This window comes from Sorex fumeus, unplaced genomic scaffold (genome assembly GCF_029834395.1).
Source record: "Sorex fumeus unplaced genomic scaffold, SorFum_2.1 ptg000011l, whole genome shotgun sequence".
Classification (NCBI taxonomy): domain Eukaryota; kingdom Metazoa; phylum Chordata; class Mammalia; order Eulipotyphla; family Soricidae; genus Sorex; species Sorex fumeus.
The window spans coordinates 3,813,641-3,837,620 of NW_026606068.1; the positions used below are offsets into that span (position 1 = coordinate 3,813,641).

Below are 23,980 nucleotides of genomic sequence, written 5' to 3' on the forward strand. Positions count from 1 at the left end.
GAGTCTGCATTAAAAATGCAGGGACCTTTGGACCAGAGCTAGAGTACAGCAGGTATGGGGCTTGCCTTGCACACAGCCCACCTGGGTTCTATCCCTGGCATCCCACGTGGTCCTCCAAGTAACACCAGGAGTGATTTCTGAGTGCAGAGCCAGGAGTAACTCGGAACGTTATGAACCAAAAACAAAATTTAAAAAAAAAAAAAAAGCAAAAGCAAGAGCCAGGGCTGGAGAGATAGTACAGTGGATAAGGCACTTGCCTTGCACGGCTGACGCAAGTTGGGCTGACGCAAGTTCAATCCCCAGCATCCCATATGGTTCTCCAAGCCCTGTCAGGAATGATCCCTGAGCACAGAGCCAGAGGTCAGCCCTGAGAACCTCCAGGTGTGACCCCAAAACAAACAACCCAAAAAGCAGGAGTTGGGCTGGGATAGAGGATTTCAGTCAGCCTGCACAACTGAAAGTCTTATGCCCCAGGAGAAGTAGGGAACCTTTTTTCTGCCAAGGGCCACTTGGACGTACATCACCTTATTCGTGGCCAGCCAGCTGTAGGCAGCCAATGAGAAGCCCACATGCTAGCCTCATCAGACCACATGATTTCTCAGAACTTATTCCCCACCCCGGACACTCACCGCACAGGAATTCTCTTGAGAAAAATGAAAGCACTAGAGCCTCCAAGCAATGTGTGAGCAGTGTTTGCTGGCAGTTTTGTTTCAACAGCTCCTAAGGAGGCCCGGGAGATGGCACAGAAGACTCTAGAACATGCAAAGGCCCTGAGTTCCATCAGGTCACCCCCTGGTCCCTCAGACACCACTGGCCCTGAGCAGTGCGTGGGACGCCCAGATAGTAATCATAGTAGGAGCTCAAAATAATAGGGTCAGAGCAGCAGCAGGTAGAGCATTTGCCTTGCACGCAGCTGACCCAGGATCAATCCCCAGCATCCCATATGGTCCCCCAAGCACCACAAGAAGTAATTTCTGAATGCAGAGCCAGGAGTAACCCCTGAGCATCACTGGGTGTGACCCAAAAAAGAAAAAAAAAAGGAGCTCAAAATAGGAATTTACCAAAATGTCTGTTCCAGGGAGACAGAACAAGAGAGTGCTTGTTCCCTACCATAAAATACTGCTCGACCGCAAAGAGAGGGCCAATATTGCTCCTTTACCAGAAGTCTTGGAAATCCTGCTTTGATTTTTGTTCTGGTTTTTGGTTTTGGTTTTAATTTTGGGGGGGGGGACACACTTGGCGGGGGTCAAGCCTGAGTTAGCCACGTGCAAGGCAAGCACCCTACTGGCTATACTATTACTCGGGTCCAAGTCTTGGTTTTGCTAGGATTTGGGGATTATGGTTTGGTTTGGTTTGGTTTGGTTTGGTTTGGTTTGGGGGCCACAGCCAGCAGTACTCAGGGGTTACTCCTGACTCTGAGCTCAGGAATCACTCCTAATGGGCTCTGGGGACCAAATGAGGGTTGTTGGGGATCAAACCCAGGTCTGCCACTTGCAAGGCAAGTGCCCTCCCCGCTGTGCTATCACTCCAGCCCCCTAAGTCTTGGTTTTGTGAAAAGAAAAAAGCCGAGGCCAGAGAAGACCACAGCCCCTCTTGATTATATTCTCTCGACATTGCAGAAGAGCCCCACACAGTGTGGCCAAGCCCATCCAACGGTGAGTGGTGCTCTCAAGGTGAGAGGATCATACGGGGAAGCAGGAGTGAGGCGAGCTGGGGGCCAGGAGAGAGCCCTGACCCTGTGGGGCTCTGATTCAGCGAGCCCGCAAGGGAGAGTCAGCTCCCAGGTGTGGGTCTGCAAATACAAAGCTGGTCCAAAGTCCCTGGTTTATGGAAGGGGAAATTGAGGTCGAAAACGAAAACCTTTCTTTCTTGCCTCAAGATCACACAGAAGGGCCAGAGCGATAGTACAGAGGGGAGGGCGCTTGCCTTGCAAGCAGCAGATCTGGGTTTAATCCCTGGGACCCAGTATCGTTCCCTGAGCACTCCTGGAGTGATCCTTGAACCAGAAGTAAGGCCGGAACACAACAGTTGGGTGTGCTGCGCGCGCACGCGCGCACACACACACACACACACAGAGGCTCTGGGGGAAGACAGGCAGGAGTCAGCTCCAGCCCTCTCCCAGAGGACCTCAGCCCTTCTACCCTGCCTGAGCTGCTGGAGAAAGTCCAGGCAGCACAGAGGTCAGCGGAAAGAGGAAGTGTTGGCCAGCCTTCAGGACCCCTTAGGCTCCCCACGCTTGTGTCTCCACAAGCTGCTTGGAGACCTGCCCCAGGGAGGGACTTAGGAAAAGGGGGTCACCCCTTAATTACACCCACACCAGATCCTGCAATGCACATTTGCTCAGGATGGGGCCTGGCCAAGGTTTCCTGGGAAAGGCCTGCTTGAAAGCCTGGGTCAGATCCACCCTCCTCAGATCCCTCCCACCTGGCCTGATGTCAGCCAGCCTCCAGAAACATCTAGACCAGAGAGGGCACAGCCAGACAGCAGCAATGGTACCTTGGGCCCACACAATGCTTTGAAATACTGTGGATTAGTTACAACACATGTGAAAGCAGGAGATTGCAGGCCAAAAAGTCTGTATTTGGGGTTTCTCTAGAAGTTTCTCTAGAAAACTCGGGAGCTCTGACAATGGGAGCTTCCTCAAGCTGGGTTCGTTGGGCGTTTATGCAGCACCTGCTATGTGCTCAATAAATAACTTGGTGCTATGTGCTTCACATAGCTCGAAAGCATAGGAGGCGGGGGACTATGTCACTGAGAAAACTGGACAGAGTTCTGTCTTCGTGGGGTCTGTCCTAGAGGGGGGCAAGAAGATAGCAAGCAATAAGCGGGTCAGGGGATCAGACGACGCAGAGATGATGACAAGGACCATCATGAGATTAGGTCATAACTGCAGGATCTTGCCAGCATCACTGTGAAGTCACTGACTCACAGTGACTTCACAGAGGTGCTTAACCTTCCAGTGTGGGACTGTCCAACAGAAAGATAATGCAAACCATGCAATTAATTTTTTTGTTTATTTGTTTTTATAGTTTGGGGGCCATACCCTGCTGTGCTCAGGAGTAACTCCTGGCTCTGCTCTCAGGAGTCACTGCTGGCAGTGCTCGGGGGACCATATGGGATGGCAGGGATGGAACCAGAGCAGCCGGGTGCGAGGCAAAGGCCCTTCCCACTGGACTATGGCTCTGGACCCTATGTACATAATTCTAAATATTCCATGGCCAGAGAGATAGATCAAGGGGCTGAGTACATGTTTTCATGTTGGAGGCCCAGGTCCAATATCCTATGCAAGGCCCCCAGGCACTGCCCCCACTGCCAAGTGTGGCCCCAAAACCAAGAGTCAATCAGTGACACTGAATGAAGCCACATGTCAAAGAGTGAAAAAGAGGGGCCAGATCAATAGTACAACTGGCAGGGCACTTGCCTTGCAGGCCGCCAGCCCCAGTTCAATTCCCAGCACCCCAGCTGGTCCCCTGAGCACCACCAGGGTGATCCCTGTGGCCCCCAAACAAAAACAAACAGTGAAAAGAAAAGAGTGAAAAAGGGTAATATCTTATTTAACCAGCTCTAAAATATGATCTCACTATGGAATTGATCCAAAACTTTATGAATAAGATGTGTGTGTGTTTTGTGCTATCTTCAAAACTCAGTATCTCGGGGCTGGACCGATAGCATAGCGGGTAGGGCGTTTGCCTTGCACGCAGCCAACATGACCGACACAGGTTCGATTCCCAGCACCCCATATGGTCCCCCGAGCACCGCCAGGAGCAATTCCTGAGTGCATGAGCCAGGAGTAACCCCTGAGCATCGCCGGGTGTGACCCAAAAACCAAAAAAAAAAAAAAACTCAGTATCTCGAGGCTGGAGCGATAGCACAATGGGTAGGGTGTTTGCCTTGCACGTGGCCAACCCGGGTTCAAGTCCCAGCAACCCATATTGTCCCCTACGCACCGCCAGGAGTAATTCCTGAGTGCAGAGCCAGGAGTAACCCCTGAGCATTGCCGGGTGTCACCCAAAAATAGAAAAAAAAAAACCTCAGCATCTCATATTGAACCATAAGTCCACACAACTCACCTTGAACCTGACACATGTCAAGTGACCTGTAGTCGCACCTGCCATGCCAGGCAGTGACTTCTGAGGAAATGCAGGTGACTCAGGCAGGAGAGGTGCTGTCCCTGTGGGCCAAGGGCAAAACAGCGCCAGCCTATGGGCAGGGTGGAAAGCTCAATGGAGACACCATGCCGGTGTCTGAGTGGAGACTTCTGATTACTCCCAAACTGCCTCCCTGCCTGCTCGAATGGGCCTCGTCACTGGTCTCTGTGTCCAGTCCAGAGTTCCAGGCAGGCCTGAGAAGTGCCAGGAAAGAGAGAACACTTTCCCTTTAAAACCAGACTTCGCCCTTCTTATGACATTCTAAGGAGCTGGTTATTGAGCACCTCCCACATAAACAGATTGTCCACCCAGTCCACGCCTGCTGGTGTTCCAGGATCAAGATCAGATCCAGCCTGAGCCTCCAGGTGTTCCCAGCGAAGGTGAGGAATGGGCACCTGCCCTTCTCCTTGGGCAATCCTGGTGCTGAAAGAGCCAGAAGTGTTTCCCACATGGAAAGAGTTGCACCAGGCCATAAGGGCTTGGGGAGCCTCCCCTCCTCTGGCTTAGAGCCCTCCGGAGGCGGGAAGAAAAACCTCCTCTTTGCTTTCTGCTCTTCTGAAGCCACCCTCTGTGACCTCGTGACCTCGTGTCCCGGCCCAGGCCATCCCAGCCAGTTTACCAAGGCTCAGAGACCAGCTCCCCCAAGAGCCCCCCTCAACCCGTCTTGCGTCCTTGCACCCCTCCCGGTGTTGCTGTATCTTTCCTTTTAGCACCTATCAACCCTGCAGAGCCCAGGGGATTTCTCCCCTCCTTCGTGAAGCCTGGAGTCAGCTACACCTGCAGCCCCTACACACACACACAACATCAGCACACACACACACACACACACACACACACACACACACACACAGTCCCCAGAGTTCTCCAGGGACTGGACAAACCTTGGTTTAGATAAAAGGAAAAAAGTCAAAGACTGTGTAACACACAGGAAGAACCTTCCACGGGATTCTCTAGCAAACGTCTCCTCTCAGAAGACGTGATGGAGGGAGAGAGGAAAGTGGGTGTGGGACCCTGGGGGAGGGGGAGGGTGTGATTTCACATCTCCACTGAAGAGATGAGAGATTTCTGGGGAGGGTGCACCCGGAGAGCTGGCAGCCTTCCTGGGTAATCCTTGCCCTGGGCCCCCCGTATCTCTTCTGACACTGAGTTTGTGTTTCTTACAGTGGTGTAATAAACGGGTTATCTTGCGAGCATTGTTCATTCCTGAGTCCTGCCAGGAGGGGTTACCAACCCAAGGAGGGTGTCAGGAATCCTGTGATGAGAAGACCCAGGATTGGTCTGGTCTGGGTTTTAGTTTTGGTTTGGGCCACACCTGACGGTGCTCAGGGCTTGCTCCTGGCTCTGCATTCAGGGATCACTTCCAGGGGGTTCGGGGGACCATATGGGGTGCCGGGGAAGGAACCCAGGCAGATGCTGTGCCCTCATCACTCCACCCCTGCCCCAAATCCAGGATTGGTATTTGAAGCTGAGGGAGAGATTCGGGGGTGAGCTCTTAAAGTGGGTTTCCCCTAGGAGATAATGTTGGAGCAGTTCGGGGGGCCAGGGTAGCAGGACAGCGGGTCAGGCTTTTGCCTTGATCGATCCCTGGCACCCCGCATGATCCTCTGAGCCAAGAGTAAGCCCTGAGTATCACTGCCAGGTCCGAGTCCCCCAAAAGAGAATTTTTTTAAATCACATTACAGCCACCCAGCGGGCATAGCAGAATGACAGGTGCTTGGAAAGAAATCCACAGATTCGTTGGGGATGGAGACACACAGCAGGGGACTCCTTTACACCCCTCATGCTAACTCACCTGTTTCACCCCTCACCTGGGATATGTGGGGAAACGGGTCAGAAGTCGTTGGGGTGAGGAAGGGGTGGTGGCTGCAGGAAGGCGGGCCCGGGAGCTGGCGCAGCTGTGCAGGACTTAAGTGCTCCCACCCGCCTTGCAGAAAAGCAGTAGGTGCCAAGTTTAATCCCCGGTGCCACTGCAGCCAATGAGCATGCTCCTGGCAGCTCTGCGGTCAGGGTCCCTGTCACCACAGGGGCTTCAAGCTGCACCATCGCGGGGTGCAATGATCCCCTCAACCCCCAGAGAGCACCAGGCCAGGGAATGATCTCAGGGACCACTAGAAGCAGGATGGGAGTGAGCACCATTACCAGAAATGCAACCCGGCGAGCCCATGCGCCTAAAGCTGCAACCCAAGTGACACGCCCTCACACCCAGGGAGACGACAGGGAGGGGACCAGGAAAATAAAGAATATGACAAAGCGGTTACCAGGTGAGAGCCGTAGTACAGCAGATAAGGCACGCTTGCGTTTGCTTGCACACGGCCAACTTGGGTCCAATCCCCAACATACCATGGGATCCCCGAGCACCCGCAGGAGTAATTTCTTTCTTTCTTTTTTTTTTTATGTAGGAGTACTGCTATTTATTCAGCCACTGATTAGCTGATTGAATTGGGCATAAACTCCATCTTACTTTTTTTTAAATTTTTTTATAATTTTATTTATTTATTTTTGTTTGTTTTATTAGTAAAACACCATGAGGTACAGTTGTAGACTTACAAGTTGTGCTTGGGTTTCAGTTATACAATGATCGAGTATCCATCCCACCACCAGTGCCCATTCTCCACCACCAGTGATCCCAGTATCCCTCCCACCCACCCCCGTCCCCCATCCCACCCTGCCTCTGTGGCAGGGCACTCCCTTTTGTTCTATCTCTCCTTTTGGGTGCTGTGGTCTATAGACATTGGGTAGCAATCATTTTCGGTCCATAGACTACTTTCAGCAGGCATCTCCCATCCTGGGCAGATCTTCCCAGCACTCTTTATTTGGTGCTCCCTTCTCTATCTGAGCTGCCTTTACCCCTAGAGTGTGCTGCTGGCCTCTAAGCCATGGAGTGAACAACCTGGTATTTATCACAGCTGTTCTTGGGTGTTAGTCTCTTATTTTGTTACTTTATATTACCCAGATGAATGCAATCTTTCTATGTCTGGCCCTCTCTTTCTGACTCATTTCGCTTAGCATAATATTTTCCAAGTAGTACCACTTGTATGTAAATTTCATGACTTCATTTTTTCTACTGCTACATAGTACTCCATTGTGTAGATGTACCAAAGTCTCTTTAACCAGTCATCTGTTCTCGGGCACTCAGGTTTTTTTCCATATTCTAGCTTATAATTTTATTTATTGAATCACCATGAGAGCAGTTACAAAGCTTTCAGGTCTAAGTCTCAGTCATACAATGAAACACCCGTACCTTCACCAGTGCCCATTCTCCACCCCCAACAACCCCAGTATACCCCCATCCCACACCCTCCCTCTACCTGTGGAGCAGATGATTTCCACATTACTCTCTCCCTACTTTGATCACATTCAATACTTTGACACCAGACCCACCATTATTATTTGAGATTTTACCCCAACACTCAGATCTGCTGAAAAGGCAACAGTAGACAATTTGTTTTCTATTGCTGGTTATGAATAACATATGATGTTACGTGGCTGCAGTAGTGGCCGCGCGATTTTGAAATTCTGAAATTTTAACACTTAAATCTGGAGGGATTTCTGCCAAAATCTGCTGGGTTCCGAGATTTGCTCCTGAGTCTCTGGGATCATGACCGTTAAGCAGCTTGATCAGGAGCCAGAGAGGCCGTTCGTGGGCGATGACTTGGGGTCTCTTTGAGATGGGGAGGACAGGACAGGCTCCACCCCCATCCCGTGAGACCCAACAAGTTTCATCATGTGGGCCCAAGCCTGACTGTTCAATGGCCTCTGGAGAATGATGGCCACCGAGCCGTCAAGAGGGAGCAGGCAGAGTGACAACACCCTTTCCCCCTGGGGTGGCCCAGCGACAGTAACCTACTGTGGGGTCCAGAAGCATTTCTGCCAAAAGTCACTGGGTTTCAAGATTTGTTTCTGAGTCTCTGGGATCATGGCCATTAAGCAGCTTGATCAGGAGCCAGAAAGGTCATTCGTGGGTGATGACTTGGGATCTCGATGGGGTGAGGAGGACAGGACCGGCTCCACCCCCATCCCATGAGGCCCTGCGTGTCTCGTCACCACAGGCCCAAACCTGACTGTCCAGTGGCCTATGGAGGATGGTGGCCACTGGGCCACCAGGGGGAACAGGCCAAGGCATGAAATCTATTCCCACCTGGGTTAGCCCAGCATCAGTAACCTACTGCAGGGACCAGACGCATTTCTGCCAAAAGCTGCTGGGTTTCGAGATTTGTTTCTGAGTCTCTGGGATCATGTCCATTAAGCAGTTCAATCAGGAACCAGAGAGGCCATGCCTCCAGTTATATAGCTGAGCCGGAGGTGGTTTGTGGGTGTGTTTCCCATATACCTAACTTTTGGCCATTTACTTTCTTGGTAAACTTTGCCCCAAGTTTTTGGGGTCTGGTCAAAGGCACAGCAGCAATTTTGGGGTATCTGGAAGTCTGAAGGCACCATCAGGCTGCTGATGCACTCACCTCACAGGTACAGATTGACCTGCTGGTGGCACCATACCCCCAGGAGTGATTTCTAATGGCTTCAGCTTTTCGGTTTGGGACACACTGTCCCTCGGTTCCTCCACCCTCGTCTGCTCCTGTGTCACCTGGCACAGACACTGTATGATCTCAAGTCTCTCCTCTCTGGACTGGGTCTAAAATAATTGCTTTGGGTTTTCATTTGCTTGGTTTTGATTTGGGGCTCACGTCCAGTGGCACTCAGGGGCTACCTCCGGCTCTATCCTTAAGGGACCATGTGGTATCCAGGAACAGAATCTGGGTCTCCTGCATGCAAAGCATGTATTCAGCCCTTTGAGCTCTCCAACCCCCAAAGCAACTAACTGCTTTAAGAAACAACTGAGGGCCGGAGCGATAGTACAGTGGGTAGGATGTTTGCTTTGCAAGCAGCTGACCCAGGTTTGATCCCCAGTATCACATATGGTCCCCAAACACCACCAGAAGTAACCCCTGAGCACTGATAAAACCTTCCTCTGCCCCGCTGGCCTCAGCCCCTGATCTGTGGTCCCAGAACCCCAGGGATGGTTTTCTGGGGTTGAGTGAAGAGTAAGGAGGGGCTGCAGAAGAGTTGGTTCATCTGCAGAGACCCTGCGGTGTCCCAGGAGGAGGCTCAAGAGCAAAGCCATAGGTGATGAGGGCATGTCGGGACACCAGCTGGGCGGTGCAGAAGTTACAGAATACCTGGCCCCAGTGAGAGGCTTGAGTGAGTCAGTTGATTCCAGTGGCAGGTAATTAAGTTGCAGCAGACTCAGACAAAGCTCTGGCCTCTCCTTAGCTAAGAGAATTGAGAGGGTCCCCGAGCCTGGGAGGACTTTGGTGGGAAAGATATGTCTGCTTGGTGTCTGCTTGGTTGGGGCGCCAGCATCCGTTTACCTAACATTTGCTCTTTTTATCTTTGGGTTAATTGTCTTCCCCACTTCTGTAGCCCCTGAGCTGGAGCGATAGCACAGCGGTAGGGCGTTTGCCTTGCGCGCAGCCAGCCCGACCGAGCCCGGTTCGATTCCTCTGCCCCTCTCGGAGAGCCCGGCAAGCTACCAAGAGTATCTCACCTGCATGGCAAAGCCTGGCAAGCTACTGGGACGTATTCAATATGCCAAACACAGTAACAACAAGTCTCAAAATGGAGACGTTACTGGGCCCACTCGAGCAAATCGATAAAGAACAGGAGGACAGTGACAGTGACATCTGTAGCCCCAAATCTGTAACCCCCCTTTCCTATAGCTCAGGAGGTGCTATAAGGCTACACTGACTGTCTCTGAGAATTTTTTGCTTTGTTTTATTTGGGGGCCACACCAAGTAGTGTTGAAGGGTTGCTCCTAGCTCTGCACTCGGGAATCACTCCAGGCATCCTACCTGCTGTGCTGCCGCTCTGGTCCTCACCACACCTGGCTGTGCTTAGGGGTCACTCCTGGTGGCCTGGTGGGTCAGGGGACCACTTGAGGTGCTGAGACTCAAACCAGGGTCGGCTAGGTGCAAAGCAAGTACCCGACCTGCTGTACTATGACTCCAGCCTCCATCTGAGCGGGTTTTTTCTTAGCTCTGTGCTCAGATGTGCCCCCCGTGGTGTTTGGGGGACCTTATACAGTGCAGGGGACCCTGGTCTGCTCTGTGCAAGGCCAGCACCTCACCCCCATACTGTTTCTCCTGCTTCTTGTTAGTGTTTGTTGCATGTCAATTTTTTTTTCTTTTTTGGTGATACCTGGTGATGCACAGGGGTTACTCCTGGCTCATGCACTCAGGAATTACTCCTGGCAGTGCTCTGGGGGGCATATGGGATTCTGGGAATCGAACCCAGGTCAACCACGTACAAAGTAAATGCCCTACCTGCTGTGCTATCACTCCAGCCCCCGCATGTCAATTCTTAGACCAGCCAAGGACCCTGGAAAGGGAGAAGGTTTCCCACTGCCACCTTATGTTCACAGGCAGACGAAGAAGTGTTTCTGGGGACCAGCCAGTGGACTTTGGTGGCATGACCCCATTTCCCCACTTGGGGACCAGCGAGAGCAGAATCATGAATGATCAAATCCCAGCTCAGACCCGAGACCAACATACAGAGCAAACACAGGGTTTATTTATTTCTGAGCTCAGAGTTACTCCTGGTGTGGCCCCAAGGAACTCTATAGGATGCCGGGAATCAAACCTAGGTTGGCTGCATGCAAGGCAAGAGCCCTCCCCGCTGTGCTATCACTCTGGTCCCCAAACACAGGCTTATTTATAAGCAGCAGTGCTGCGGCTCCACAGGGCACACTCATTCTCTTGGGATCCATACGGGTGCAGGAATCCCAACTCCAGGCCAAGGGGTCTGCTCCCAATCCTGAGTTTCCCAGGACAAGCCTCCAGGAGGGGTAGGCACAGTGCCTCTCCGAGCTGTGTCCCCTTACGCAGGGCCAGGGGAATTCTGTGGGATTTGGGGGATGTGAAAAGAATGTTCTGGTCTCCCTAGTAAAGTCGGGACTCTCCTGGTCTCCAGAGATTCAGATGCCAAGTTCCAAATTTGCTTTATTTTGTTTGTTTTGGGGCCCCACCCAGGGATTCTCAGGGGTTACTCCTGGCTCTGCACTCAGGGATCACTCCTGGTAGTGCCTGGGAGGACGATATGGGTTGCTGGGAATCAAACCTGGGTCAGCTGCGTGCAAGGCAAACGCCCTACCTGCTGTACTATCTCCAGCTACTAGTGAAAATTCTCAACCAGCAATCCAAGTACCTCTGCCCAAACTGGCTTCTAGGGCGCCGTAAGTCTCTTTCTTCCAGAATCTGATTTTCAGATTTGGCTTGTCCACTTCCTGTAGACCCCCAAGGCAAGTTTGAGGGGGAAGCAGGTTGACGCTAATGGGGAAATTCTTGGCAAAATCGCTGATTCCTGTGGTTTCACAACAAGCTGTTCAGCCCCCCCCCCCCCCCACACACACACACACACAAACACAACCCCAACTCACTGCCCGCATCTCTGCCCTGGGCACAGTCCAGGAGCACAGGCCAGCTCCAACGCAGGGGCGAGGGTCCCGGGGACAGCGGAAGGGGGCGGCAGAAACAGGCACACCCAACTCTCCCTTTGGGAAACGCCACCCCAATTCCTCAGCAAAGAACAGCGAATTCTGGCCCCGAGCCTGGCAAGGAGGGAGAAAGGGATAGCCCACCCCCTCACCCTGCATTGGGCATCTTCACTCCGGCAGGGGGTCCCAAGGGCCAGGGGTGCGTGGGACAGACTGCGTGTGAGCACACCACACTCGGAGGAGGGAGCCCCTTGGAGCTGGTGACAGTGACTGGACCACCTTTAGTTGCTGGAACCAGAACCCCTTACCTAAGTCTGCGGTGTTCAGCCTCTGCTTGCGCCGCCCGGTTCTGTGCACCCAGCGGTTCCCGCAGCACCCCCTCCCCCCTCCCCGACCTCCCCCCGCCCTCCCCCCGACCCATAGAGGGCGCTCTAGTACAGCTCTGTGCTGATGAGTGAATGTGCACACCAGATCTGTTTTGTTTTGTTTTTTTTGGCCACACCCAGCGGTGTTCAGGGGTTACATCTGGCTCTGCGCTCAGGAATTACTCCTGGTGGGGCTCAGGGGACCATATGGGGTGCTGGGGATAGAATCCAGGTCGGCCGCATGCAAAGCAAATGCCCTCCCTGCTGCACTATCTCTCTGACCCTCATCAGATATTTCAAGGCTGCTGGAACTCATTCTCCAGTGCTCCCTCAGGGTCAGGAGCTGTGGGAGCTTGCACAGAAGAGCCCTGGCCCCAGCTGGTTCTGGAAGATCTCCTGGAGGAGGAGAAAGCAGAAGATGGAGGTTTGGGGGTTGGGGTCCGACCGGATCTCACCTGGGCTATGTCCTCTCTGGCTGGGGACTGGTGGGACCCTGGCGCTGCGCCTGATCCATCTGGGGGTGCTCATCGACACCTCTTCCCTCCAACCTGGGCTCTGTGACCACGTAACAGGATGGGACAAACGTGGTGCCAGGCGCACTTGAGACCCTGGTTTGAAGGCCCAGCTGCTTCCACTTGCGGTCATATTGGGTAGGGGGCGGGCCCTGGGAGCCGGTGACCATGCAGGAGGGAGACAGGCCCACAGCCCAAGGCTCAGCTCTGCGTTCTCAGGCCAGCAGAGGGGCAGCCCTGCCAAGCCCAGTCCAAACCGCAGCTTTGGAGCCAAATATAGAACGCCCCACCACCACCACATTTTTGAAGCTGTGGCTCGAATTGCCACACCATTGCCGCGGTACTTTGCCCAGCCCCACACACACATGGCTGGGATGGTCCTGGTGTTTATTGACCTTAATAGGACAGCAGAAATAAACAGGCTGTTGTCTGAGGAAACACCCCCCCACACACACCACACACACCCAAACTTGAGGACCTGGCCCTGTTGGGCATCCTGGTCCACGATGTTTGATCACTCTGTGCTTCCAAAGGTATCGCTGCCAGGGGCCGGAAAGATAGCACAGTGGGTAAGGCCTTGCCTTACATGCAGCCCACCTGGATCCTTGGCACTACTGGGTGTGGTCAAACAAATCAGTGCAAGACTCAGGTCTTTTTTTTATTATTATTCAAAATGTTAATTTTATTTTATTATTTCCCCCCCTTTTTTTATTTACTGTGATATATAGTTACAAAGCTTTCATGTTGGAGCTTCGGTCATACAATCATCAAACACCCATCCCTTCACCAGTGCACATTTTCCACCACCAAAATTCCCAATATTCCCCACCCCACCCCTGTTCCTACCCTTCCCCTGCTGCCTGTGTGGCCGACAATTTCCCCCATACTCTCTCTCTACTTTGCTTCCATTCGAATTTCAACACCAGTCCCAACACCACTCAAACCTGATGAAAAATCAATGCTAGACGATTTGTTTTTGTATTGCTTGTTATGGATAGAGTATAATGTCCAGGAAATTCTGTATCATTCTCTTCCAGGAGCTTTAGTTTAGTCTCTGGGTCTTGGCCGTTGATGAGATTACATGGCACCAGGGGCAGTTTGTGGGTATGACTGCCAAGCTTCTGAAAAACTGAGGACCCGGTGGAACCCTGACAATTTCTTCCCCCCCCCCTTTTTATTGATTCATCGTGAGGTGCAGTAACAGAGCTTTCATGTTTGCGCTTCGATCATACAATCATCAAGCACCCATCCCTTCACCAGTGCACATTTTCCACCACCAAAGTCCCCAGTATTTCCCCCCTCCCCCATTCCACACCTACCCCTGCCTGTGTGACAGAAAATTTGCACAATGCTCTTTCTCTTCTTTGGTTCCCTTCGATATTTGAGCCCAGTCCCACCAACACTTATACCTGCCAAAAATGCAATGCTAGACAATGTGCTTTGTACTGCTTGTTATAGACACAATATAATGTCACGCGGACGCAAGAGTGGCCACACGCTCTAGGAATTCTAAAATTTGAATAATTAGGGTCTGGAAAGATCGCTGCAGCAAGTTGCTTGGGTCCGAGATTCATTCATGTGTCTCTGAATCATGGTCGTGATCCAGATGGCCGGTGTGGTGTCATCTCAGAATCCCATCGGGGTGGGGAGGAGAAGGACCAACTCCTCCCCTGTCCCATGAGCTCTGGCATTTCCCACTACTGCCACTCGTACCTGGACCTATTCACTGACTTCTAGAAGATGGCGGCCACCAGGGATCCTAGAGGCCAGGCAGAGGGGCGGCACCTGCCCCCAACTGGACTGGCCCAGTGAGAGTGGCCCATTGCAAAGTCCAGAGCCATCTCTGCAGCAAGTAGCTCAGGCCCAAGATTCATTTGCGTGTCTCTTGACCTCGGGGTCTTGATCTGGCAAATGGTCCTACTTGTTCATTGTTACACTGTCACTCAGAGCTCAAAGGACACTTCCTCAGAGAAGCCCCCCTGGCTAGAGCAGACCCTCTCCCCCAGACTGCCCAGTACCCTGATGGGGAGCTCTGGGGAGCATGACCATAGCCCCTGACCTGGGGTCCAGCTGGGCACTGGATAGGAAGCCAGGGCGTCCCCGTGCAACTGGGCTAGGCTTGGGAAAGGAAAGAAGCATTTAGAGCCCAGAATCGCTACTCAGCAGTGCGGCAGCCTCAGGAACACTCTAGAACACTACAGGACCTGCCCCACCCCCGAGATGGACCATGCCTCCTGACCCAGCGTGGTAAGTCTGATGACAGTCGTGGCTGGAGGGGGTCTGGGGCCCTGCCCACAGGGGGTCTGTGCATACAGTGGTCCCAGCATCCTGGGGAGCCCCCAGCTAGGCCCCGAGAGCTGCTGCTGCAGGTTCGGGGGGTTTTGCTTCGATACACCCTGATTCTGGCGCTGCTACTCCAGCACGCTGAACCATGGCTGGGACTGCGGGCTCTGTTGGCATGTGCCCGCCCCTTGGGCCAGCTCCCCGGCATGCACAATCCAGGGCCGGGCATCTTTCCACCCTGGATGAGTTCTGGGGCCACGCCGGGTGGTGCTCAGGGACTATCTAGAACAGTGCTGGGATGGGACCAAGCCTCCAGCTGTCTGGGCTTCCGCCGGCTCTCGCAGCCCACTTGGAAGGGACCCAAGTCTCCTGAGAATTCAGTCTTGCCCCTGTGTTCTTGAATAAGGGAGTCCCTCTAGGCCCAGGGTGTGGCCAGCTGAAGTCAGGGCGCATGCAGCCCCACAGGCTCCTCTTGAGTCTCGGTCCACCAAACCAGAACCTTCTGCAGGGCTGGGGGGACCTCAGCTTTTCCAGGGGGTCCCTGAGGCCCCACTGCCCCCACAGGCAGGTGAGGGAACTGCACCTTGCCGCCAGGAGTTTGAAGGCTTCCAGTCTCCCAGCGGACCTCCTCAGACCACTCCCACCCCCCCACTCCCTGCCTGTCACCCACAGCCTCCCAGCAGGCCCCAGCATCCCCAGTCCACTTGTCTCGGGAAGGAAGCCCATCAGAGCAGCAGGGACAGGCAGGCCCAGAACACTCCTCCGTCCTGGTGAAATCCCAGGCCCGGGAGCCCTACCCGGCCCTTTCCAAAGGTCCAGATGGCGCAGAAAGTCTCCGGATGTCCTGGGCACCAGCAGCCCACTGATGCTCAGGGCTGGCCCACGCCTCACCTCAGATCACCAGCCAGGGAGTTGCGGGGACGCCAGAAAGGCCCAGAGTTGCCCTTCCTGGGGATGCGGGTGGACGAATCTGGGCCCTGAGAGCCGATTCCCAAGCTGGGGCGGGCACTGCAGCTGCTGAGATTCTGGGATCCCCATTCTCCTGCTGCAGGGACCGCTGGCGACACGCATAGATGAATGAGTGGCCTAGACCCAGGGCCCGAGGGGACAGAACAGGCGCCCTCAGCTGGGCACTCGCCTCACCCAGAGTGCTGTCAAGCAGGGTCGCTGACTGCACCTCTCCTGGCCCCGGGACTCCAGCAGGATGGAGGCCCCCGAGCCAGTGCCGCCAAGGTCACGGGCTGCCAGCAGGGGTGGGGCTACTGGGGTGCAGGGCAGAGAAGAGATGCACAGGGAGGCGGACAGCATGTGGGTGCTCACACTGGGCTCTGGGGGGGTCTCAGAAGAAGGCCCCTCTGTGTGTCCTCCCAGCAAACCTCAGCTGACCCAGGTCCGCCTTCCGGATCTTTGTTCCTCCAGAGTCCCGGCGGTGTGTCCTCGGGGACTGCAGGTGGCAACCACCAGTGCCCTCCTTGCTGACAGCTGACCAGGGTGGCTGCTGGTGTCCCCACTCCCTCAGCCCGCCCAGGCCAGGCTCAATCCCCAGAAGCGGCCTTGGGCAGGGGGTCCTCCTTCCCCTCCTCCTCCACGGAGAACATGACATCCCCGCCGCTGCTCCGGGGGGGCTCCGTCTCCTGCTCTGGGTAGTGGGGGGCACTGTCCACTTCCGGATCCTCCTCAGGCAACTCGGGCCCCGCCGGGACCCGGCCCTCGGGCACCTCGGTCTTCACAGACCCCACAATCACGGTTTCCGCCTTCATGATGTAGATTTTCTCTGTAAGGTCAAAGGCACCGGTGAGCAAGAGGAGGAGCAGTGAAGAGGCAGGGGAAGGGAGGACTTGGAGGGCTAGAGGGGGACAGTCCACGGGTCAGCTCGGCCTCAGCGGGAGGGGCTGGCCCCTGAGCCAGGTTGGACAAATCACATATTGGCGAGTCCCACAGCCACAGGACAAGTCTCAGCTTTGTGTCCCCAGGAAACCACTGCCCCCCTCATGTGAGCCACAGTTCCTGGAGGGGTCTGACCACACGCAGATTGGTGACAGGAAGAGGGGAGTGTGCACACGTCAGTGACAGTCTGAGGGTCTGAGGATCACGGGTGTCTCCCGTGCCCCGCCTTGGGGAGGGTGGTGACAACGGGGGTGTGCTAGTGTTAATGACAGCTGGCGTCAGCAGGGGGGGTCTCTGTGCCCCCACCACCCCCATCTCACCAAGAGCTGGGGGCTTCTCTCGGGGGCCTCATGCATCATAACCTCCAATTCACAACAATCTAAGTTGGAGGGCCAGAGAGATAGGACAGCAGGGAGGGCGTTTGCCTTGCACACGGCTGACCCGGGTTCGATCCCCGACATCCCATATGGCTCCCCAAGCTCTGCCAGGAGTAAGCCCTGAGCATTGCCAGGTGTGACCCCAAAACAAAACAAACCAAAAAGTTACGTTGGGGTGTAGAGGAGGCGGCTATGTGACGGGCCCAAGGGGTTGGACTCCAAGCCCACCTGCTCCTGGCAGACCTGTGGGGCTCCCCTCCTCTTCTGGCTGGTTTGGGTTCCCCAGAGCCCTGCACCCACACCAGCACCCCGGATGTGGCAGACGCACCGATCCTGTTGTTCGTGTGCTCCCCGGCGCCCCGGGGCTCGGCCAAGTCCCAGGAGACCGCAGGGCTTCGGGTCAGGTTGGCGTCCAGCAGCGGCCGGTCCTCGGGGCTGGGGGCTGCACCCGTGTGCAGACAGGTCTCCACCAAGGGGGCGCTCAGCAGTCCCTCATCTTCTGTGCCGGGTTCGAGCGCTGAGGTGCCCCTCTTTAGCTCCTGCAGGCATGGAGGAAACGGCACTCATGTGGGGTGTCCCCTCTGCTTCCTGTTCTGAACCAGAAGCCCCATTTTTCCAGCTGATGCATCTCCAGAAACCCCCACCATTCCAAGGGCAGCGTTCTGGGGAGCCAACTTGCTTTTAACAGTTTTGCAACTAAGGATCAGAGCAACCGCACAGCGGGGAGGGTGTTGGCCTTGCACGCAGCCTACCTGGGTTTGATCCCCGGCATCCCACGTGGTCCCCAAGCCCCGCCAGGAATGACCCCCGAGCACGGCCAGGTATGGCCCCAAAACCAAAAACACCGAGAACAGCAGCCAGTCGGTGGGTGCTTCCTCGGCATGTTAGTCCTCCCGTTTTACAGACCAGGAAACTGAGGCACAGCAGAGGCGGGGGGCTGACCAGGGCAAGCTGGGGAGCACTGAGGGTGGGGGCACTCACCGTTGGGCTCCTCCCGGGCCTGGACTCTGCAGAGAAAGAGGAGGAGCTTCACAAGGAGGGTCCCACCCATGGCCACCAGGTCCTGCCCCCTCAGAAGCTGGTAGCCGACAGACCCCGGGGGCAAGAAGGGAAGCACCAGCCCCGAGTCTAGGTGCACCCCACCTTGGCTGACAGCCCACCCTGTCTCCAAGGCAGCTGCCAGGATCCCCACCTGCACCTCACCTATTCCTGCCTTGAGGGCCCAGTGGACTCTCAGGACACCCCTCTAGTTTCTCATCCCAGCCCCAGAGCACGGCCGGGCGGGCACTCACCTGGCACACAATAGGCTTGGGTTTGATCCCCGGCACCACACGCGGTTCCCAGAGCACTTCCAGGCGTGGTCCCTGAGCACAGAGCCAGGAGTCAGCCCCGAGCACTGCTGGGTGTGTTCCCAAAACCAACATAAAGAACCAACCCTGCACCCAGCTGTTCTCATGTAAAATGGGGGTGCAGATCACCACAAAACCTCAGGTGCCACTGAACCATCTGGGAAAGTGCTCCAGGGAAGGGTACCTACCCCCAGAAGATGCTCTGGGACACGGACTTTGGGGACCCTGGAGAGGCTTCCTTCAGGGGGACACACCTGACCCCAGGTATCTACTCCAGACAAGCTGGCACAGCCACCAAGTCCCTTTTAGAACTGCCTGGGACCCCAGCAGACTGCAGTACCCAGGTCCCAGCTGAAAACCTCCTGAGAGGTTGCCGACACCCCACACCACTGGGGGCAGCCTGAGCAACTGGCCACTGGCCTCCCTGTGCACCATTTCAATGACCAGCAGTCGGGGGCCCACACCCCCGTGCGAAGGACTGAAGGAGGGTCCAGGGAGCACTTAAGCGAAGAGCACCCTCCTCTTGGGCCCAAGCCCAGGTCGGCCTGGCTGCTACTTCTGGGTGCCCTGCCACATGCCCAGGCCACTGCTGAGCCTTGCTCCTGGCCGCCTCAACACAGTCTGTCAGTGGTTTTGACCCTTCCCTCCTGCGGGCAGCCAGACCTTGGTCCTCTAGGAGGGACGCAGGTGTCGGCAGAGAGCCAGCTGCAGCCGAGTGTCAGGAGCAGAAACCGTGGACGCAGGGAAGAAGGGGAGCAGGGAGGTCTTGCAGCAGGTCCCCTTCCCTACCAGCCAACCCCGCACCCAGCTTGGGGGACAGAATTCCTGGAGTCTGGGAGGAAGAGCCAGAAAAATGGTGCCCAGGAGAGTCTCCCTTCAGCCCTGGCACTGTGATCCCCCAAGCACCACCAAGGAGCAACCCCCAAGCACAGAGCCCCACCGGGTGTGACCACCAAAACAAGGAAACGGGGAGGCGTCTGCTACAAGGGTATTCATGTGACCCAAAATGGAAAACAAGCCAGGCGCCCCGCGGAGAGGTGGGTGGCCGTGCCCGACCCGACCAGCAATTAAAGGCGTTTTAATCACTCTCTCCTAGAGATAAAAAATCTTTAGTGACTCCACAGAAATTCTTTTTATGTTGTTTGTTTTGGGGGGCCATGCCTAGCAGTGCTCAGGGAACCATGTGGAATGCCGGGGATCGAACCCAGGTCTACCACGTGCAAGGGCAAGCGCCCTCCCCACTGTACTATCGCTCTGGTCCCTCTACGGAAATTTTAAGTACTAGAGAAATGTCAAGAAAGCAAACACTGGGCTCCAGGGAGCCACAGAACCTGCCACTAAACATAACATACATGCACACGTGCACTCACGTTAGTCACATGAAAACGTACACAGACTCGTGCATATGCACAGACTCATGGGTTTGTGTGGTACACTGCAGGCGCACACAGACACATGCACACACACACGTATGAGAGAGCCCGGGTCCTGTTTGTGAAGCTCGGCAGATCAAACCAGGCCCTGCATGGGGTGAGTCTGGGGGTTCACCTGAAAGTGGGGGCCACCAGGCTCAGAGAGCATCTCGACACGGGGAGAGGCTGGGTGCCTGAGGCGGACCCTGGATCCCAGGGTGGGTGCTGGAGTGGAGGTAAGAGTTGGGGGTGTGGGGTTGGAGAGGACGGAACTTCTGCAAATAAAGTGACCAGCCTCTGGGGCCAGCAGCTGTGTCCAGCAGTCACTGGGATTCTGCAGCCCGAGTCGCTTCCCACCGCAAGGAGACAGCCCCAGAGAACCCGAGTCCTTGCCCCAGGACCGTCCAGGGCCCAGGGGTGCTTAACACTGGAGCCTGCACAAGTGACATGTGTCCATCCAACCCCCCAAGACATCTTCTCCAAGACTCGGGGTCCCCCAGGGCTACACACACACACACACACACACACACACACACACACACACACTGGGGTCAGAGGGCTCTGAAAGGCCACAGGGAGCACAGGCTCAGAGGCAAGATCAGGAGGAGGGGCTGCTCTGAACAGTCAAGAACTTAGGGAGACCAGGGTGGGGGGGGCTGGCGCGAAGGTACAGCGGGAGGGCACTTGCCTTGTACTTGACCGACCTGGGTCCAGTCCCCAGCATCCTACATGGTCCCTCAAGCACTGCCAGGAGTGCAGAGCCAGGAGTAACCCCTGAGCATCACTAGATGTGCCTCCCCCAAACCAAATAAGTCAATAAAACTTGGGGAGGCCTGAGCTTCCTGGTGAGAAAATGGGTCCTAGACACAGGACAGTCATTGACCAGCAGTCACTGTCCCCAAGCCCTGCCCTCAGTCAGCCCCCAACACCCGCAGGCCCCCATCTAAAGTAGGGTCCCTGTCTCTGTTTCTCAGCTAAGCTGCACCCCAGGAGCTGAGAAATTCACCCGCCGTCATGGAGCGGACCCCAGCATCCCTCAGCTCGGGGTAGGGGGAGGGGAGACTGGGAAGAGACCAGGAGGGGTGCAAAGGGAATTTAAGGAACACTTTTGGGGGCTAGAGAGAGGAGAGCAGGGAGGGCAAATGGCCTGGGCAAAGGGTGGCACACTTGGTGTGGCCTGAACCAGGCGGGTGGGCACAGCTGTGGGGGGGGGGTCAGGTGTGTGCCCCCTCCGGAAACCCCGTGCGAGCGGGCAGGAGACGCTGCAGCCCTGCATGCAGCTGACCCAGGTTCAATCCCCGTAACCCCACACAATCCCCAAGTACTGCCAGGCATAACTCCTGACTGCAGAGCCAGAAGCAAGCCCTGAGCCTGGCCAGGTGTGGCCGATCCCACCCCCAACAATAGGAACCCCCCCCACTAGGTGCCCTCTAGTCGGGGGGAGCAGTAGAGGGACCAGTGGGAGAGACTTACCCCCGGGATGTAGCTTGGGCCGGAGAGGCTGGAACGGGGGGCACGGGAACAGCTCTGAAAGCAAAGAAGGTGATGAGCGGTGGGGGAGGGGGGCGGCAGGCACCCCGGCTCACCCCCCGGGGACCCCGCCGGCCACTCACTGCGACTGAGCCACACGCTGCAGGTTCGCCAGTGGCACAGGGCGAAGAAACTGGCACCGCCCACCAGCAGCAACGCCACGAACAGCCAGACGAGTGCGGGGCCTGGGACACACAGTAATCTGCAGCCCACCACACCGGAGCCAGTCCCCGTGCCCCAGGGCTGGGTCCCCCTTCCAGTCCCACAAGGAGTCGGGACCCCCAATCCCAGCACAGAGTCGGGGCCCCCAGTCCCAGCACAGAGTTGGGCCCCCCAGTCCCATACAGAGCCAGGACCTCCAGTCAGCACAGAGTCGGGGTCCCCAATCCCACACAGAGTCAGGGTCCCCCCGTCCCAGCACAGTCGGGGTCCCCAGTCCCAGCACAGAGTAGAGGGCCCCCCAGTCAGCACAGAGTCAGGGTCCCCAGTTCTAGCAGAGTCGGGGTCCCCAGTCCCAGCACAGCATAGAGGCCCCTCAGTCAGCACAGAGTCAGGGTCCCCAGTTCCAGCAGAGTCGGGGTCCCCCCAGTCCCAGCATAGAGCCAGGGTCCCCCAATCCCACAGAGTTGGGGTCCCCAATCGCACACAGAGTCGGGGTCCCCCATTCCCAGCACAGGGCCCCCCACCCCCTCTGCCCAGGACAGCTGCAGGCGCCAGCTGATCTCCCTGCTTCTCCCCCACTAGGGCGGCAGTAGAACCCAAACTATGGAGTCCTGGGGTGCCGTCCTGAACCCCCTCCCTGCCCTGGGTCCCAGACAGAGCAGCTCAGCTCAGGAGGAGAAGGCGGAGCATTTCCAGAGGGGGAGAAAGAGCAGTGGAAGGGCCAGGAGGAAGGAGGACGGGAGGCCCCAGAGGGACAGGCCGGGGCAGGGGGGGAGATGTGGGACACAGAAGGCCTGGGCGAAGGGTGGCACACTTGGTGTGGCCCGAACCAGCCGGGTGGGCACAGCTGTGGGGTGGGGGTCAGGCATGTGCCCCCTCCGGAAACCCCGTGCGAGCGGGCAGGAGACGCTACAAACACCCGCTCCTACGTGGTCCTTGAATGAGCGAACCAACACTCTGCCCTGCCCTCAACAAATGAGTCTTCGATTCACAAGTGAGGGAAACTGAGGCTCACAAAGGCTAAGGGGCTCCCACAGAGCCACAGTTGGGACCTGGGCAGGCCAGGGAGACCCCAGCAAGAGGGAGATTCCCTACTGCAAGCAGTGAGGTCTGTCTTTAGCTCCCTTTTCCCTTCGCCTGTTTCTGTGGCCCGGATCTCTGATTACGGTTCTGGGTGCTGCTCAGGGATTAGCTCTAGGCAGTTCTCAGGGAACCATATGTGGTACCTGGGACAGATCTGGGGTCCACCTTGTGAAAACGCCTTAACTCCTGTCCTAGCTCTCCAGTCCTGATTAAATCTCAGGGCGCTACTGCCACCTCGTGTCTGACAACGGAACTGCAGGCTCTGAGATGCACCCCGTCTGCTTGCTAACAAGGTCCACCCTCTCAGGGAGGGAGTGGGGTGTGGGACCCCCCGCGGAGCACAGCCTCACAGCGAGCAGGTGAGCCACTCAGCTCCAAAGAACTTAGGAAGCATCGAGGTCACGTACCTTCCGAGTAGCAATGTGGAGCCAGAGTGAGGATGCTAACAAGAATGAAGGTGCCCCCCCACCCCGCCCCAGCCCCCAAGCACATGGCGGAACATGAACCCCAGTTCAAGGAGGGTAAACCCTGGCGCCCCGCCCTCCCCACCCCCTAGTCCCCAGAGATGTGCCATAATGGCCCCCTGGGAGGGGGCGCTGCCTCTGGGCAGGTGATTTTACCTGGAAGGAAAATGGGCTTTCCCCTGGAGAGAGAGATGGGGACGCTGGTTTGAGGCTCCCGGGTGGTACCCCTTTCCATCACCTCACTGGTCTGGAACTCGACCAGGGGGCTCAGGGAGGGGGTGACGCTGTGGGAGAGAAGCCAGAGGTGAGACCAGGTGCCGCTGAGACAGGGCTGGGGGTGGGATTCCCTTTCCTCTGAGCCTGCCCCCCCCTCCCACTCTGAGCCATAAGGACTCCCAGCTGTTCGTGGCCACAGGAGAGAAGGGGAGTCACCTGGAGGGGCCCTGGTCCTCTGGGTGGCGGCCACAGTCAGGGTTGGTCCCGGACACGGGGGGCTGGTAGGTGCTGACCCTCTCAGCCATGCCTGCGCGGGGCGGGGGGGGCAATCTTGGAATCAGCATGAGAAAGCCCCTCCAACAGGAATGCAGAGGCTGATGGGGTCATCATGGGGTCACTGTGTCTCCCCAACCCTCCCCTTCCACCCACAGGGCACCGGCCAAGTGAGCAGACAGACAGGACAGCCCGGCTCGTGGGTCTCACCGACACCCACAGTCACACCAAGGATGGTGGGGTCCCGGAATGGGGGGCTTGGCCCATGTGACCAGGGAGGTTTCTCTGAGGAGTGACTGCTGGGATGGGACTTGGGGTTCAGGATTGATGCAGAGGAAATATGGGGAGCAGAAGTGCTGTACAGTGAAGGGTGGGGGGCTTCGACGCGACCATGGCAATGGTGGTCAGAACCCAAACGTCCATGGGTCAGTCC

General features: G+C 56.3%; 1 protein-coding gene across 1 annotated transcript in view; it reads right to left on the reverse strand.

Moving 5' to 3' along the window:
• Positions 1-16,329: 16,329 nt before the first annotated feature.
• TNFRSF8 (TNF receptor superfamily member 8) overlaps positions 16,330-23,980 on the reverse strand; it is a 38,176-nt gene continuing 30,525 nt past the window's right edge. The window contains exons 9-15 of the mRNA XM_056110878.1: positions 23,491-23,581; positions 23,284-23,342; positions 21,433-21,534; positions 21,293-21,346; positions 18,040-18,065; positions 17,387-17,597; positions 16,330-16,568 (exon numbers count right to left, since the gene is read on the reverse strand). Of these exons, the coding sequence (XP_055966853.1) occupies positions 16,330-16,568; positions 17,387-17,597; positions 18,040-18,065; positions 21,293-21,346; positions 21,433-21,534; positions 23,284-23,342; positions 23,491-23,581 (782 nt within the window). The remainder of the gene's footprint in view (positions 16,569-17,386; positions 17,598-18,039; positions 18,066-21,292; positions 21,347-21,432; positions 21,535-23,283; positions 23,343-23,490; positions 23,582-23,980) is intronic.